General features: G+C 47.8%; 1 protein-coding gene across 1 annotated transcript in view; it reads left to right on the top strand.

Moving 5' to 3' along the window:
- Nucleotides 1-18,521, top strand: part of zswim8 (zinc finger, SWIM-type containing 8) — a 219,800-nt gene that overhangs the window by 135,535 nt on the left and 65,744 nt on the right. The window contains 3 exon segments of the mRNA XM_085970598.1: nt 5,187-5,268; nt 11,194-11,314; nt 15,760-15,961. Of these exon segments, the coding sequence (XP_085826724.1) occupies nt 5,187-5,268; nt 11,194-11,314; nt 15,760-15,961 (405 nt within the window).

Below are 18,521 nucleotides of genomic sequence, written 5' to 3'. Positions count from 1 at the left end.
CCCGCCTCCGTGCCCGTTTCCCAGGAGGCGGATACCCGACCTGTGCTGGGAGCTGCCTCCCCGAGGCGGGAAGGGGATTAGTGCCAATTAACTGCCTGTTAACAAGTAGTTAACGGGCAGTTTTTGGCCTAATCCCTATTTTTAGCCCTGAAGTGTGGGCTGCCCGATGGCTCCAAACCACAGCAAGTTAGCGAGGTGGACCGTCGGGCTGAAGGGCTTGGAGGGTTCGAGATGTCCGTTGTTCAGGTGAGTGATGGGTGCATGAGTGCAGAGGTAAGTGTGTTTGGTGTGTGTGTATAAAGTGTTTAAAGAAGTTTCACTTACCTTTACTTACTAATGCAGGCTTTCTTCCTTCAGGTCTCGGGAGTCCCTCATCTCACCGGCACAGAAAGCAGAATGGCCGCGAGCTGTCAAAAGTTGCAGCATTCTGCTTTCTGTTCTGGAGAGATTTCTAATTGAGTCTGTGGAGAAGGACTCAAGTTAGAAGTCAGATTGTCAGTGTTTGACAGCTTCACAGAGCTGTCAAATGCTGATATTTCATCTGTCAAAAGCTCTTGACAGATGAAATGTCAATCTGTGACGTCACCTGTAACCGGGTGTCCCTTAATTGGCCTGTTGAGCCTGCTGGGCGGACTCAACAAGGTCAATCAAGGGAAAATCGCGTGGGTTGGCCACAAATCGATGGAGGCGGGACTACACCCCAAAAAGTGGGAGTCCCACCTCCATCCCGTCCCCATTGACAAAATCCAGCCTGAAATGTCAGTATGCCCGGGCACCCTGAACAGCGCATTTCCCACGAGCAGAACCCATCCCAAATAAAATCTGCACCCGCCATTCTTCTGCTGGTCCCCATGCAGTAATTTAGTAGGTGAAATAAAGAATAGATTTGCCTTTCTAATCTAGGCTTTATTAACTTTAAAAATCCAGTAGCACATCTTTCAACACCAGTCTCCAACCATGACTGGAGAGAACTGAATTTAAGATGGCCACCACAAATCACCTGACATCCACTACCAATGAGTTTACAGCATATATCTCAAGGTAGAAACAAACAACCAATTACAATACTTCTTACTAACACAGAGAACAACCACCCCATTCACCAATCACAATACTTCTTATTAAACATAGGAAATAATCACCACAGTAGGTAAGGAGAAAATCCAAGGGGGAGCGATTGAGAGGAGCGACGTTTTTTTTTTGGCACTCGACGTTTTGAGAACGGAGCCCCAACTGTTCATTGCGTTCTCGTACAAAGTAATTGAGGGCTCAGATCTATAGCATTTGGGCTGGTATCTCGTGTGTTCATTTTCAATACACCAGACGGGCATTGGCTTTGTCCACATTTAGATTGACCTTTTTTTTAGTCTTTTAAGGTAGTTCCTAGTACTAGGACAATGGTACAGTTGAATTAGGCTATACAAAGATGCGAATTCACACCAATTAGATTAATTAATTCAGATGTAGTCCGTGGCCAGGGTCAGGATGGTGTGACTAGAAGTGAGGCAGGTACGGGGATCCAGGAGGTAGTGTTGGAGGAGCCGCAGCCCTTGCACTTGTCCAACAGGTTCGAGGCTCTTACTCCCTGTGAGGATGGGAACAGGGACTGCGGGGAGGATGAGCAACCTGGCCACAGCACCGTGGAGCGGGGGGCCATTCAAGTGGGGGGAGTTAAAAGAAATGTTGTAGTGGTAGGGGATAGTATCATTAGGGAGATAGATAGAGTTCTTTGCAGCCGAGAGCGAGAGTCCCGAAGGCTGTGTTGCCTGCCCGGTGCCAGGGTTAAGGACATCTCCTCTGGACTGGAGAGAAACTTGGAGTGGGAGGGGGAGGATCCAGTTGTCGTGGTCCATGTTGGTACCAACGACATAGATAGGACAAGGAAGGAGGTTCTGCTGAGGGAGTTTGAGCAGCTAGGGGCCAAATTAAAAAGCAGAACCACAAGGGTAATAATCTCTGGATTATTACCTGAGCCACGAGCGAATTTGGCTAGGACAAATAAAATTAGAGAGTTAAATGCGTGGCTCAAAGACTGGTGTGGGAGAAATGGGTTTTGCTTCCTGGGACACTGGCACCAGTACTGGGGCAGGAGGGAGCTGTTCCGTTGGGACGGGCTTCACTTGGCCAGTGCTGGGACTAGAGCCCTGGCGGATCATATAACTAGGGCTGTAGAGAGGGCTTTAAACTAACTAGTTGGGGGGAGGTTCCTAGAGAGCAAATAATAAAAATGACAACAGAGAAGGTCATAGACTTGGGTAGCAGTGGGGAAATTTAAAACCAGAGCGTGTCAGGAAGGGGCAGAAGGTATGGAGTAAAAGGTAAAGTAATAAAAAGGGCAAAAGCAGGAACTAAGTGTCACAAAACATATTTGAAAGTTCTCTATCTGAATGCACGTAGCATTTGTAACAAAATAGACGAGTTAATGGCACAAATAACTACATATGGGTATGATCTTGTGGCCATTACAGAAACATGGTTGCAGGGTGACAATGCCTGGGAATTAAACATACCAGGTTATTTAACGATCAGGAAGGACAGGCAGGAAGGAAGGGGAGGTGGGGTGGCTATGTTAATAAAGGAAGGAATCACTGTAATACAGAGAAATGATATTGGGTCAAAAGATCAGGATAATGAAACAGTTTGGGTGGAGGTAGAAGACACTAAGAATATCCCAACACTGGGCAAACAGGGGGCTATAGGGGGGGAGGAGCTAAACACGATCAAAATCACTAAGGAAGTGGTACTCGGTAAAATAATGGGACTCAAGGCAGATAAATCACCTGGACCTGATGGCTTACATCCTAGGGTCTTGAGGGAAGTGGCGGTAGGGATTGTGGATGCATTGGTAATAATTTTCCAAAACTCCCTGGACTCGGCAAAGGTCCCGGCAGACTGGAAAACTGCTAATGTAACACCCTTATTTAAAAAGGGCAGTAGACAGAAGGCTGGAAACTATAGGCCGGTTAGCCTAACATCTGTGGTAGGTAAAATATTGGAGTCCATTATTAAGGAGACAGTAACAGGACATTTGGATAATAATTTAATAGGACAAAGTCAGCATGGTTTTATGAAGGGGAAGTCATGTTTGACAAATTTGCTGGAGTTCTTTGAGGAAGTAACATATAGGGTGGATAAAGGGGAACTAGTGGACGTAGTGTATTTAGACTTCCAAAAGGCATTTGACAAGGTGCCACACAAAAGATTATTGCTTAAGATAAAAAATCACGGGATTGGGGGTAATATTCTGGCATGGATAGAGGATTGGCTATCTAACAGAAGGCAGAGAGTTGGGATAAATGGTTCATTCTCAGACTGGCAATCAGTAACTAGTGGTGTTCCGCAGGGGTCAGTGCTGGGTCCCCAACTCTTTACAATCTATATTAACGATTTGGAGGAGGGGACCGAGTGTAACATATCAAAGTTTGCAGATGATACTAAGATGGGAGGGAAAGTAGTGAGTGAGGAGGACATAAAAAACCTGCAAGGGGACATAGACAGGCTAAGTAAGTGGGCAGAGATTTGGCAGATGGAATACAATACTGGAAAGTGTGAGGTTATGCACTTTGGCAGGAAAAATCGTAGAGCAAGTTATTATCTTAATGGCAAGAAACTGGAAAGTACTGAAGTACAAAGGGATCTGGGGGTCCTGGTGCACGAAACTCAAAAGGTTAGTATGCAGGTGTAGCAAGTGATTAAGAAGGCCAATGGAATGTTGGCTTTCATTGCTAGGGGGATAGAATATAAAAATAGGGAGGTACAAGGTATTGGTGAGACCGCACCTGGAATACTGCATACAGTTTTGGTGTCCATACTTAAGAAAAGACATACTTGCTCTCGAGTCAGTACAAAGAAGGTTCACTCGGTTAATCCCGGGGATGAGGGGATGGACATATGAGGAGAGGTTGAGTAGATTGGGACTCTACTCATTGGAGTTCAGAAGAATGAGAGGCGATCTTATTGAAACATATAAGATTGTGAAGGGGTTGGATCGGGTGGATGCAGGGAGGATGTTCCCGATGATGGGTGAAACTAGAACTAGGGGGCATAGTCTTAGAATAAGGGGCTGCTCTTTCAAAACTGAGATGAGGAGGAACTACTTCACTCAGAGGGTGGTAGGTCCATGGAATATGCTGCCCCAAAAAGCTGTAGAAGCTACATCATTACATAAATTTAAAACAGAAATAGACAGTTTCCCAGAAGTAAAGGGAATTAAGGGTTACGGGGAGCGGGCAGGAATTTGGACATGAGTCTAGGTTCGGATCGGACATGGCCCTGTGGGTAGCGGAGCGGGCCCAGGGGCCGTGTAGCCTGATCCTGCTCCTATTTCGTGTGTCTAATTCTGTTAGATTCAGGAGATGGTTCTGTGATAGTGGATTGGCGGTTAGGATAAGATCAGCCATGATCTTATTGAATGGCGGAGCAGGCTCGAGGGGCCGATTGGCCTACTCCTGCTCCTATTTCTTATGTTCTTATGAAAGCATAAACTGGAGTCCTGCAGAGTTGCAGGCTACGGATGCTGGAAATCTGAGATATAAACAGCAAACGTTGGAAACACTCAGCAGGTCAGGCAGCATCTGTGGAGCGAGAAACAGAGTTAACGTTTCGGGTCGATGACCCTTCGTCAGAACTGGAAAATGTTAGAGATGTAATAGGTTTTAAGCAAGTGCAGGGGCGGGGAAAGGGGGGAGGGGAGGAAAGAACAGAAGGGAAGGTCTGTGATAGGGTGGAAGGCAGCAGAGATTAAATGATTAAAGGGGTGATGGTGCAAGGCAAAAGGAGATGGCAATGGGACAAGTAAAGAAACAAAAGATGGGTCTAGAGGAGGTGTACATGGGGATGGCAGAATCGTCAACAGCTGCCATGTGAAAAAATAGGGGCTGAGGTTATGGTCTGAAATTGTTGAACGCTGTGTTGAGTCCAGAAGGCGGTAAAGTGCCCAATCGAAAGATGAGGTGCTGTTCCCCGAGAATTACTGGCTAACTGGGTTAAAATGGACATCAATCGCCGCGCTTACCACGGGCTGAGTGAGTCCAATCTATTGCATGAGACTTGAACCAAAGTTGTGCTTAAAATATTGCCGAACTTGTGTAATATCGGAGAGCTTCAAACAAGACTGGTTTTGTTACATTGTCTTTGTGTTTTCCTTTCTCTCTCTCTCTCTCTCTCTCGTCCCCTTTCCTCGGAAGATCCTCCCCACTGCACAAAGGCTCCTCGATGAGTTGCTTTCATCTCAGTCAACGGCAATTAACACGGTCTGCGGGGCTCCAGGTAACGGACGTTTGACGTCATTTGTTTTATAGTTTGTCTTTTCGCGTGGAAACTGTGCGAATAATTTGCTGGATATCTTTCCTCTGCTCACGAGACAGGGCACTGTAGTTTGCTCAGAAAGGAAAGGAGAGGTGGTGGTGTATGTGCAGGATAATCGAGACTTCAAGGAAGTTTAAACGGTCTCTGCCAAGGGGGACAAATGGAAATATCCTGACTGCAGCTTAAAAGAAGACGGAGATAAAAACTGAAAATGCTGGAAATACTCAGCAGGTCAGGGCAGCATCTGTGGAGAGAGAAACAGAGTTAACGTTTCAGGTTGATGACCCTTCGTCAGAACTGGAAAAAAGCTGGAGATGGAACAGGTTTTTAAGCAAGTGTAGGGGTGGGGAAAGGGGGGAGGGGAGGAAAGAACAAAAGGGAAGGTCTGTGATAGGATGGAAGGCAGGAGAGATTAAGAGAGATTAAGAGATGGTGCACGGCAAAAGGAGATGGTAATGGGATAAATTAAGGAACAGAAGATGGCTCTAGATGAAGTGTAAATGGCACTGGCAGAATGAAAGACAGCTGCCATGTGGGAGAGAGGAAATAAAATGGGGGAAAAAAAGGATAGGGGCAGAGGTTATGGTCTGAAATTGTTTGACTCTATGTTGAGTCCAGAAGGCTGTAAAGTGCCTAATCGAAAGATGAGATGCTGTTCCTCGAGCTTACGTTGAGCTTCATTGGAACAGTGTAAGAGGCCGAGGACGGAGAGGTCTGAGTGGGAGTGGAGCGGAGAATTAAAGTGGACAGGCGACCGGAAGAAGTCAGAGTACTGATTAACAATTGGGGTCGGCTACAGGCCACTGGGAAAGGCAAAAATAGGACAACAGCATCTTCTGAGATTCGAGCGGGTTGTATGCGGTAATAACGGATCACTTGGAATAACCTGGAATGCCAAAGTGGAAACACGGCAGCCGAATCTGAACTGGTCATCGTGGTACAAGATGGCTTCTTGATGTCAGGGACCCCACCAGGGGGGGCACTCTCATCTGGACTTGGCTCCTGCAAGTAATTAGGATGATACCCACAATTCAGGTCCTCTGGAGCAGTGTCCCCCTGTAAGCTGCGCTTCGTTCCGTGCGGCCTGTTTCTTTTAGCGCGCAGGCCCTTTCAAATTTCCCCGCGTACGCGGGGTTTACGGTGGAGAGGCCCGCGCGGGACCTTTCCCAGATCCGAAGGATCATTGCTCTGGAGACGCGTGACCACGATGTAATACTGCCCTTGTTTGCTGCATCAGATGTTCCCACTTGAACTTAAACTCGGCTATTAAACACCGGCCCGGATTTACAGACTAAAACTGCAGCGACTAACCAGGAACAAGAAGCACATAAGAAAAAGAAAGACTTGCATTTCTATAGCGCCTTTCACGACCACCGGACGTCTCGAAGCACTTTACAGCCAATGAAGTACTTTTTGAAGTGGAGTCACTGTTGTAATGTAGGAAACGTGGCAGTCAATTTGCGCACAGCAAGCTCCCACAAACAGCAATGTGATGATGACCAGATAATCTGTTTTTTAGTGATGTTGGTTGAGGGATAAATATTGGCCCAGGACACCGGGGAGAACTCCCCTGCTCCTCTTCGAAATAGCGCCATGGGATCTTTTATATCCACCTGAGAGAGCAGACGGGGCCTCGGTTTAATGTCTCATCCGAAAGACGGCACCTCCGACAGTGCGGCACTCCCTGAGCACTGCACTGGAGTGTCAGCCTAGCTTTATGTGCTCAAGTCTGGAGTGGGAAATAATAAAATTGCAATGTATATACATAAATAGAGGAAGAAAAGCCTGTAATGGGTTACAGACCCTTCGTAAGAACTTTGGCTGGAAAAGGAAAGTCACTAATACGTGTTGAGTAAAGTTCTGTTATTGGACAGTACGTTCCCCCTGCTTTTGTCTTCTCTCATCACTTTTGATGTCCGTGTATCATTCTGTAGCATAACATGTGTCAGCCGTGGCTCGGTGGGCAGCACTCTCCTCTGAGTCAGAAGGTTGTGGGTTCAAATCCCACTCCAGAGACTTGAGCAAAAAATTCTAGGCTGACTCATATTTACCCCTCAATCCACGTAACAAAAACAGATTCTCTGGTCATTATCACATTGCTGTTTGTGGGAGCTTGCTATGCGCAAAATGGCTGTTGCATTTCCTACATTACAACAATGACTACAGTTCAAAAAGTACTTCATTGGCTGTAAAGCGCTTTGGGATGTCCTGAGGTTGTGGAAGGCGCTATAGAAATGCAAGCTTTTCTTCATAATGCAGCATAACGTACCCCACACACGGGAAGCGAAATGGAGTACTTTGCTGAACCAAATGCCGGAACTTGGAGGATTTGCACAGCCAAAGCCAAATCCAGCTTCATTCTTTTGAAGCAGAGGGTTTCTAACAGCCTCGACTGCTCTGACTAATGTGCAGGTTTGAAAAGCAGCACAATAGCTCTTCACCCCAACAAACTATCCGCTGGGCCATGATCTCTAGTATAATGAGCATGGATTCACCGTGGGACAAATAGTTTCGAGAGGTGTGCTTCATGGATGGCTTCCAAGACCTCACTGATCGTATCTCTAAGAGATTTCTTGTGAAATTCTTTACTGTCATTTTTCTTCTTCGCACTCATCAAAGTGAGGCATGTTAGTGTGGGGGAGACACCCAATGTCGGTATCAAGCGTTCCCGATTCGGGTATTACACGGCCCGATGCAGGGAACATTTCCTTCCACTTGGACCGACCCATGGGACTCTGCTCCAATTGTAGAAGAACACCCTCTGCTGCGCCAGTGTGGCATCCCCCCCCCCCCCCCCCCATTTCCTGCACCCAACCATCCTTTAGGCCTGCGTGTGGCCTTGCCAGTTAGTGCTGAATTAGGGGCAGTTTTGTGCCGTAGGTCTGGGCATACTAGGAAGAGGATTGGGACTGCCCAAGCTCATTGGATCTAGGACCCTTATGGTCTGCAGAAAATAGTTTTATTCCTACCAGAACTAGCCGTGCCTCTAGCCAAGCTGTTCCCGTACAGCTACAACACTGGCATCTATCCAACAATGTGGAAAACTTCCCAGGTATGTCCTGTCCACAAAAAGCAGGACAAATCCAATCCGGCCAATTACCGCCCCATCAGTCTACTCTCAAACATCAGCAAAGTGATGGAAAGTGTTATCGACAGTGCTATCAAGCGGCACTTACTCACCAATAACCTGCTCACTGATGCCCAGTTTGGGTTCCGCCAAGACCACTCGGCTCCCGACCACATTACAGCCTTGGTCCAAACATGGACAAAGGAGCGGAGTTCCAGAGGTGAGGTGAGAGTGACCACCCTTGACATCGAGGCAGCATTTGACCTAGTGTGGCATCAAGGAGCCCTAGTAAAACTGAAGTCAATGGGAATGAGGGGGGAAAACGCTCCACTGGCTGGAGTCATACCTAGCACAAAGGAAGATGGTTGTGGTGGTTGAAAGTCAAATATCACAGCCCTAGGACGTCACTGCAGGAGTTTCTCAGGGCAGTGTCCTAGGCCCAACCATCTTCAGCTGCTTCATCAATGACCTTCCCTCCAACATAAAGTCAGAAGTGGGAATGTTCGCTGATGACTGCACAGTGTTCAGTGCCATTCACAACTCCTCAGCTAATGAAGAAGTCCATGCCCGCATGAAACAAGACCTGGACGACGTTCAGGCTTGGGCTGTTAAGTGGCAGGTAACATTCGCGCCACACAAGTGCCAGGCAATGACTATCTCCAACAAGCGAGAGTCTAGCCACCGCCCCTTGACATTCAACAGCATTACCATCACCGAATCCCCCACCATCAACATCCTGGGGGTCACCATTGACCGGAAACTTAACTGGACCAGCCACATAAATACTGTGGCAACGAGCAGGTCAGAGGCTGGGTATTCTGCAGCGAGTGTCTCACCTCCTGACTCCCCAAAGCCTTTCCACCATCTACAAGGCACAAGTCAGGAGTGTGATGGAATACTCTCCACTTGCCTGGATGAGTGCAGCTCCAACAACACTCAAGAAGCTCGACACCATCCGGGACAAAGCAGTCCGCTTGATTGGCACCCCATCCGCCACCTTAAACATTCACTCCCTCCACCACCAGCGCACCGTGGCTGCAGTGTGTACCATCTACAAGATGCACTGCAGCAACTCACCAAGACTTGGGCAGCACCTCCCAAACCTGCGACCTCTTCCACCTAGAAGGACAAGGGCAGCAGGCGCATGGGAACACCACCACCTCCAAGTTCCCCTCCAAGTCACACACCATCCTGACTTAGAAGTATATCACCGATCCTTCATCGTCACTGGGTCAAAATCCTGGAACTCCCTCCCTAACAGCACGGTGGGCGTACCTTCACCACACGGACTGCAGCGGTTCAAGAAGGCGGCTCACCACCACCTTCTCGAGGGCAATTAGGGATGGGCAATAAATGCTGGCGTTGCCAGCAACGCCTACATCCCATAAACGAATAGGAAAAAAAAAAGTGTGTGCTAGATTTTAACCCAGGTCCCAGAGGTGGAAGGCCAATGACTAAACTACTGCATCACCTTATTCCCCCTCTTTCCGCTATTTAATTCAAAGTTACATAGGTGCATTTCCCTTCTCCCCCACCCCTTGAAACCACAAAGTTTGTTCTGAAAGTAACGCTGGATATTTGAGTCATATGGAGCGGTATTATTCCTGGGAATGTTGTCCACTCCCCTCGGGTGGGCAAACAAGGAACCTTCCCACCACAGAGTGGGGAAAGCCTTTCTCGTGCGAATGTGAGGAGAATAAAATAAGGGGTGAGGCAAGAAAAGTATTCTCACTATTGGAGATGGGCAGTCCTAAAAATCTTAGCTTGGATTTAAAGTATTGCAGGTGGGAAAGGGGAAGCGGTTTCCTTCTCTGTGCCCGCTACCTATATTGTTGTTAAAGATTGAGGTACTGTTTTACAAGGACGATACCAGAACTGAGAGGTTATACCTATCACGAAAGATTGCATAGGCTGGGGCTGTTTGCTCCAGAAAAGAGAGGGCCGAGTGGGTGGGCTTCAAAATTATGAAGGGGTTCGATAGGGTCGACGTAGAGAAGATGTGGGGGGGACTAAAACTTGGGGGTTCTAAATATAAGATAGTCACTAATAAATCTAATAGGGAATTCAGGAGAAACTTCTTTACCCAGAGAGTGGTGAGAATGTGGAACTCGCTACCACAGGGAGTGGTTGAGGCGAATAGTATAGATGCATTTAAGGGGAAGCTAGACAAGCACATGAGGGAGAAAGGAATAGAAGGATATGTTGAGGGGGTGAGATGAAGAGGGGTGGGAGGAGGCTGGTGTGGAGCATAATGAGAGGGGATCTCATTGAAACTTATAAAATTCTGACAGGACTGGACAGACTAGATGCAAGAAGGATGTTCCCGATGGTCGGGGAGTCCAGAACCAGGGGTCACAGTCTAAGGATAAGGGGGAAGCCATTTAGGACTGAGATGAGGAGGAATTTCTTCACCCAGCGAGTGGTGAACCTGTGGAATTCTCTACCACAGAAGGCAGTAGAGGCCAATTCATTAAATATATTCAAGAAGGAGTTGGATATATTTCTTAAGGCTAAAGGGATCAAGGGGTATGGGGAGAAAGCAGGGACAGGGTACTGAATTTGGATGATCAGCCATGATCGCATTGAATGGCGGAGCAGGCTCGAGGGGCCGAATGGCCTACTCCTGCTCCTATCTTCTATGTTTCTATAAACACCGGCATAGACCTGTTGGGCCGAATGGCCTGTTGCTGTGCTGTAAACTCGATGTAATGTAACATCTTGTATTATTGGCGAAAGAAGTAAAATGTCTACCTCTGTTGCCAGCTTTTATCTGTAGGAAACTTTAAATTCATTTCACTAAGTATGATTGCTAATGACAGATCCCACGGCTGGCCCGTCTGCTTCAGACCAGAGCACCTGGTACCTCGATGAATCTACGCTGAGTGACAACATCAAGAAAACGCTGCACAAATTCTGTGGCCCCTCTCCTGTTGTGTTCAGGTAATTTTTTTTCTTCGCGTTGGTTGTCCTGGATTTTACATTTGTCGTTAATTATTCCTAATAACAAAAAAACATTTCCCTCCCCTTCAGTCGGAGAAATTCCAGTTTTTTGTACCAAATAACAAATTGAAAATGCAACAAAGTAGAATTCCATCGCGATGCCCATGAATGTCCTGAGCGTTGATTTTTCGCAAGCACTCTTGTCGTATCTCCAGTAATGCCAATTCCACTGTTTCATAAATCATGAGACAAACTCTTAAAAAAATCTCGAGTTTTGGTAAGAAATCGCGAGTTGGTATTTTTGGGGGTTTATAAGCCTCATTAGTGGCTTTATTTAATGTCTCACAGGTCACGCTCTTTACAAAAACTAATATTACTGCATCTGAAAATGCTTTACAAAAAAAGTGTTAAAAATCCCATCCGTTATCGCCACCCTTCGCAAGTTGAGGTAAATGTTCATTAAGAATCGCGATTAATTCGTGAGAGTTGGCATTACTGTATTTCCTTGCTGGGAGTTCAGCAGACGGTGCAAAAATGTTTGTGTTCCAGTGAGCTGCCCTGAGGGTGTGATAGGATATGGATCGTAGGCCTCAATTTCTCCTCCCTTCCCCCGCCCCCCCCTCGCCAACTTTGCAGTGAACTTTGATCTTTGGGAGGGATGAAGCCAGAAACAGCTGTCTTCTCATAAAGAGCGAGCACAAGTCCTGAATTGTGTGTCTCCATCAGCCAGCTCGAGCAGAAGCCCCAAGTGAGGGTTTGCCCGCCCGCCCTTTCACTCGGCAGGACTGGGCATTTAGTATTGTGAGAGGAAATGAGAACTTTTTGGTGTATAATGGCCCGTAATTTCCGATCGGAGGCTTCCGGTGTGCGGAGGCCTCCCATTGGAAAAAAATCTACAAACTTACCCGAGGGCTTCCGAGGTCCGGACACTTCCGATCCTGGGCCTCTCCACAGTCGAAATGCGCAGGGCCCACGTATCCCAGGGGGCGCAGGCGGTTCGCAAGCGTCCCTGGGATCATGTGGGCCAGGCCAGCCAATAGGAGAAGGGAATCTCCCTTCATACTTTTGACAGATAGACCTGTCAAATATATGAATGGAGATCACCCCAAAAACACATCAAAACATTAGATAAATTTTTTTGTAAAAATCATGTTTTTAAAATGAGTTAAAATTACATTAAATTAAATATGTCAAACAGAAATTAAATTTTTTGAAAAAAATAAAGTTTTTTACGGGGCTAAAAATAAACTTACCTTTTTTAAAAGTATTTTTAAATGAGTGGGGAAAATTTTTTTTTTTTAAACTTTTTTAAACTCCTATGCTTTTACCAGGTGTAAGATTTTGAAGTGTTTTCAGCGGGCGGAGGTTGTGCAGAAAGTGGAACCACCACCCCCCCCCCCCCCCCCCCAAATCCAGGGCAGGCAGAGGATCTGTCAAGAGGATTCGTGACGGATCAGAAATGCCGGTTTTCAGCGCATACGCTTCGCATGCCTGAAACCAGCATTTCCGATGTCCCTACGGGTGGGTACACAGCGCGTACCCACCCGTAGGCATCAGAAAATACAGGCCAATGAGTTTGATCAGTAATTTGTGTGCTGGGTTTGTCTTAATAGTGGGCATTTTAAAAAAGGCCAAGCTATTTTAGATTTTTCTCCTCTCCTCCTCGCTGCTCTCTGTCCCTAGCTCCAGTTCGCCAGATCTCGGGCTTTTGCCGATGCCACTCTTCTTCTGACTGCCGGAGAGGTTTGCCTTTTCCGCCCCGCTCAGTAGGTCACTTGACGAGCACCGTCAGATGGCAGGTGGACAATTCGCGGCCAACAGGCTTGGGATGGTGGTTGATTCATTGAGATGCGGCTGGACGCCAACTGGCATATTTTGCAATGAGCCATAAGCAGTGTTTCCGAATGGCTAGACCAGAACATTGGGGAAGGGCGCTGGTTGGGGCCTGTACTACTTTCTGCTTTGTAATCGGGTGCACACTCTAAAAGCTGACAGAAGTTGCATTTCAACAGTGCTTTATCACGTCCTCCAGATGGATCAAAGCACTTCACAGTGAATTACTTTTTGAAGTGTAGTCAAATTGTCAGCTGTGACTCAGTGGGTAGCACCCCCTCCTCTGAGTCAGAAGGTTGTGGGTTCAAGTCCCACTCCAGAGACTTGAGCACATAAATCTAGGCTGACACTCCAGTGCCGCGCCGAGGGAGTGCTGCACTGTCGGAGGTGTCGTCTTTCGGATGAGACGTTAAACTGAGGCCCCGTCTGCTCCCTCAGGTGGACGTAAAAGATCCCACGGCACTATTTCGAAGAAGAGCAGGGGAGTTCTCCCCGGTGTCCTGGCCAATATTTATCCCTCAATCAGCATCACTAAAAACAGATTATCTGGTCATTATCACATTGGTGTTCATGGGAGCTTGCTGTGTGGAAATTGGCTGCCGCGTTTCCCATATTACAACAGTGACTCCACTTCACAAAGTACTCCATTGGCTGTAAAGCACTTTGGGACGTCCGGTGGTGGTGAAAGGCGCTATACAAATGCAAGTCTTTCTTTAATACTGGGTCGCGGCTCCGATGATGTCATCGGGGCATGACATTTGCATGTTAAGTAGGCCCCCGCCTGCCTTTAACAGGAGCCTCATTGATGGGCAAAATCGCCGGCGTTAATAATACGGCAACAGGGAGTACGGTGGGATCGCGCTTTTTGAAGATTTCAGCCCCTTGCCCGACACTTTCCTGCCTGTCCGGGGGAGGGGGTGGGTAATGGGGGAGGCGGTGGGTTTATAATCGAGGCCATTATGTCTACACCTTGTATTTGAAGCAGTCCCACGACAGTGGTTTCTTTAAAACCTCTCTTAGCTACTTGGTAAATGCTCCTCAAAGCAAGGTCGGATGTTGAGTACAGCAGCCATAACCAGGAGACTGGTGCCAGGCCCAAGGCCCACCATTCTCCCAGGCCCGTACAATTTGTACATTTTCAGCTCACATCATGTGGCACTATTAATATTCCAGCAATAAAACTTGAGGGGAGATGCATCCTTCATCACAATAATGCTAAGCTACTAAAATAGACCCTTGAACACAATCTAATTCAAAATGTTCAATTCTACTGGTAATGTTTCCCCATTCTCCATCTGTCCCAGTTATTTCATTTCTACTAATGTAGCCCATGCTAATCTAATCTGACCCATTCTAATTTAACCGAACTCACCCTAATTTAATCCAATCTAAGATTCAGATGTACTGCAGATGAACCTAATCTAATTGAACTCGTCTTATTTTTCTCGGCCATTTTATTCTCAAATGCCACTGTTTATGGCCTGAGTCAGAGTCCTTCTGGTCATGCTATTACAGTGCTATAAATTTCAGATCATACTGGGGTGTAATATAAGTGATATAACACCTCCCAAACCCGCGACCTCTTTCCCCCTAGAAGGACAAGGGCAGCAGGCGCATGGGAACATCACCACCTCCGAGTTCCCCTCCAAGTCACACACCATCCTGACTTGGAAATATATCGGCCGTTCCTTCATCGTCGCTGGGTCAAAATCCTGGAACTCCCTCCCTAACCGCACTGTGGGAGCACCTTCACCACACGGACTGCAGCGGTTCAAGAAGGTGGCTCACCACCACCTTCAAAGATTTTTGGATATTAAGGGAATCAAGGGATGTGGAGATAGGCCAGGAACGTGGAGATGAGGTGGAAGATCAGCCATGATCTTATTGAATGGTGGAGCAGGCTCGAGGGGCCGAATGGCCGACTCCTGCTCCTATTTCTTATGTTCTTAAGGGCAACTAGGGATGGGCAATAAATGCTGGCCTTGCCAGCGACGCCCACATCCGGCAAATGACTAAAAACAAATTACAAATGAACTCCAGATACAAATTTATGTTCCGTTTAATATTTCATGGTGCAACTTTTAAAATTAAAATCTTACTACATTCAGAGCCTTGTATCCACTTAGTCCTTTAGCAAATCTTTTAAAGTCTGCACCCTTCTACTCAGGTACTATTTGGTGGCGATACTCCGTTAACGTTTCAGGTCGATGACCGTTCTGACGTTTAGGCTCAGTTCTGACGAAGGGTCATCGACCTGAAACGTTAACTCTGTTTGTTTCTCTCTCCACAGATGCGGCCTGGCCTGCTGAGTGTTTCCAGCATTTTCTGTTTTTATTCCAGATTTCCAGCATCCGCAGTATTTTGGTTTTATATCAATTGGTGGCTCCAGTTAAAATTCACGTTTGCATTTTCAACTGGGCAATTCGATTCATCGAATGATACAGCACAGGAGGAGGCCATTCGGCCCACCGTGCCTGTGCCGGCTCTCTGAAAGAGCGAGCCAATTAGTCCCGCTCCTCTGCTCTTTCCCCACAGCCCTGCAAATTTTCCCCTCCTCCCCCTCAGCCGGATTGTCCCATTGTTGTAATAACGTGTTTTCTCTCTCACTGCAGTGATGTCAACTCTTTGTATTTATCGTCGACGGAGCCGCCGGCTGCTGCGGAGTGGGCTTGCCTCTTACGACCCCTTCGTGGAAGAGAGCCAGAAGGCATCTGGAATCTTTTATCTATTGTTCGCGAGATGTTCAAACGGCGTGACAGTAACGCGGCTCCCCTTCTCGAAATCCTTACTGATCAGTGCTTGACCTACGAGCAGGTAAGGAGTCGGATAAATTCAGTCCGGTTAAAACACTCGCTGGCGGATTGTGCCCCATTCAATGTCGCCATCATTCGCTACAATCTAGAAAACCCGGGCAAAATGCTCATCCTTGTTTTCAAATCCCTTCATGGCCTCGGCCCTCCCTATCTCTCTAATCTCCTCCAGCCCCACAACCCCCCCGAGATATCTGCGCTCCTCTAATTCTGCCCTCTTGAGCATCCCTGATTATAATCGCTCCACCATTGGTGGCCGTGCCTTCTGTTGCCTGGGCCCTAAGCTCTGGAATTCCCTGCCTAAACCTCTCCGCCTCGCTACCTCTCTCACCTCCTTTAAGACGCTCCTTAAAACCTACCTCTTTGACCAAGCTTTTGGTCACCTGCCCTAATTTATCCTTATGTGGCTCGGTGTCAAATTTTTTGTCTTAAAATACTCCTGTGAAGCGCCTTGGGACGTTTTACTACGTTAAAGGCGCTATATAAATACAAGTTGTTGTTGTAATACAATCATTTGGTGTCGTTGAGCGAGTGGAAAAACCCCACTACCAGGCCTTTATATTGCAACTTCAGTGTGGCAGTGATGCAAAAGTGATGGTATAACTGGCACAGACACGACGGGCCGAATGGCCACCTTTGTGCCGTAAATTTCTGAAGTGCGGCGAGCAGTTTGAGACCTGGCGGAAAAGGCAGTCTCGCTCTTCAGTGTTGCCGCCGCCTGGGGCAGAGCAAAACTTTCTTTTTTTTTCAATTCTTTCACGGGCGTTGCCCATCCCCCTCGAGCAGGTGGCAGCGAGGAATACGACTGAGTGGCTTGCCTGGCCATTTCCGGCAGGCGGTTAAGAGTCACGCATAGGCCAGACCGGGTAAGGGCAGCAGATTTCCTTCCCTAAAGGACCTTGGCGAACCTGATGGGTTTTTACGTCAGTCCGGTAGTTTCATGGTCACCATTACTGATACTAGCTTTTTAATTCCAGATTTATTGAATTGAATTTGGTGGAATTTGAATTCGTGTCTCTGGATCATTAGCCCAGGCCTCTGGATTATTAGTCCAGTAACATAACCACTGTGCTACCGTACCCCCCGGGCCTGCAGGAGATGTCTGGAATCTCTTGCACCACCTGAGCAGAGTTTACTTTGAATATATTGAGTCTGGGGGTGGAGGTTCCTCTCGCCCGTACACTCGAAACATTTACCGACTAGGAGCAGAGGCCTGTCCGCGCAGGTACACCAGGCTGTGGCTCCCTTCCAGCTGGGAGAATTCAAGTCTGTACCAGGCAGTACAAACAAGGTCTCGGACTGGTTGGACTGATCGCATCACAGTCGTGTATAAATGCACCGTTCGTTAACCAGCTGTGTCATTTCTCTAAAGGCAAGCGCACCAGGCAGCCTCGCTTCCCCTATAATTATGCGATCTGATTGGGTGAGTCACCAGGAAGAGAGTACGCCAGCACAAGCCCATAACCGTGCAGTGAAGTACGGTATAACTCAATCATGTTCACTAAAGGTAGTTGCTTCCTTCCCACGTTAGTTTTGAGCTCTCTCTTGTTCTCTGAGACGACAAGGCATTCGCTGAAATTACACCCTGGATTTAGTTTAACAGCATCCTAAAAATCACGGGCCGTGCCAATATTCCTTCCCTGTGGGCAAGGGTTCCACGCCAACAACATAGACTCACGGTTAAAGTAGCATTTAAGAGGTTCCCAACCATGGCCTTGCATAACCTTTGACCTTGCTCCCGTAACCTTTAACCCCCCTCCCATCCCATGTGCTTTGATACCAACGTCTTGACAAACCCAGCACTCTGGAGAAGGAGCTGTGGTACACGTCAACATTGCTGCTGCCCAATAAACTGACTTCCACCCGCCTTGATTATCTTTGAGTCAGAAGGTTCTGGGTTCAAGCCCCACTTCAGGACTTGAGCACATCGTCTAGACTTGGCACCTCGGTGCTGTTCTGAGGGATTGCTGCGTTGTCGACGGTCCCGTCTTTCAAACGAGACATTAAAAGCTCTGAGGCTCCTTCTGCCTGGTGGACATAAAAGTTAGAATTCGAGCGGGGGTGGGGGGGTTTCTCCTGGTATCCTGGCCAACCCTTATCCCTCAATCGAAACAGACTAACTGGCCATTGGTCTCACTTGCGGTTTGTGGGATCTTGCTGTGCAAAATTTGGCTGTCTTGTTTGCCTACGAAGCGGTGAACCCGCTGTGTGTGACTCCAGTCCCCGGCACCAATGTGGTTGACTCTTAACCTGCCCTGTGAAGTGGCCCAGCGAGCCTCTCCGTTGTCTCAAACCACAGATCAAGCGATGTTGCCTCACTTTTTTTTGGGCCCCCTTTAACAGGCTGGCGCGGTCACTCAAAATTCCGCACGTACGCGCTTTTTCTATTTAAAAGCCGGCTCGCTGGCTGCGTGGGACCTGCAGAGTGCTACGTGGCTGCGCCCCCCCCCCCCCCCCCCCCCGCGCGGCTGAACGGGAAAGCTGAGAGGCTGCAGCCACAGGGACCGCAGTGGTTCGAGAAGAGGGCGGTGGGGGGGTGGTGGCGGTGGGGGACGATGCGGTAA

This window comes from Somniosus microcephalus, chromosome 29 (genome assembly GCF_052327205.1).
Source record: "Somniosus microcephalus isolate GS21.2 chromosome 29, FLI_Smic_1.0, whole genome shotgun sequence".
NCBI classification, from domain to species: Eukaryota; Metazoa; Chordata; class Chondrichthyes; order Squaliformes; family Somniosidae; genus Somniosus; species Somniosus microcephalus.
This window is presented reverse-complemented; position numbering and strand designations above follow the sequence as displayed.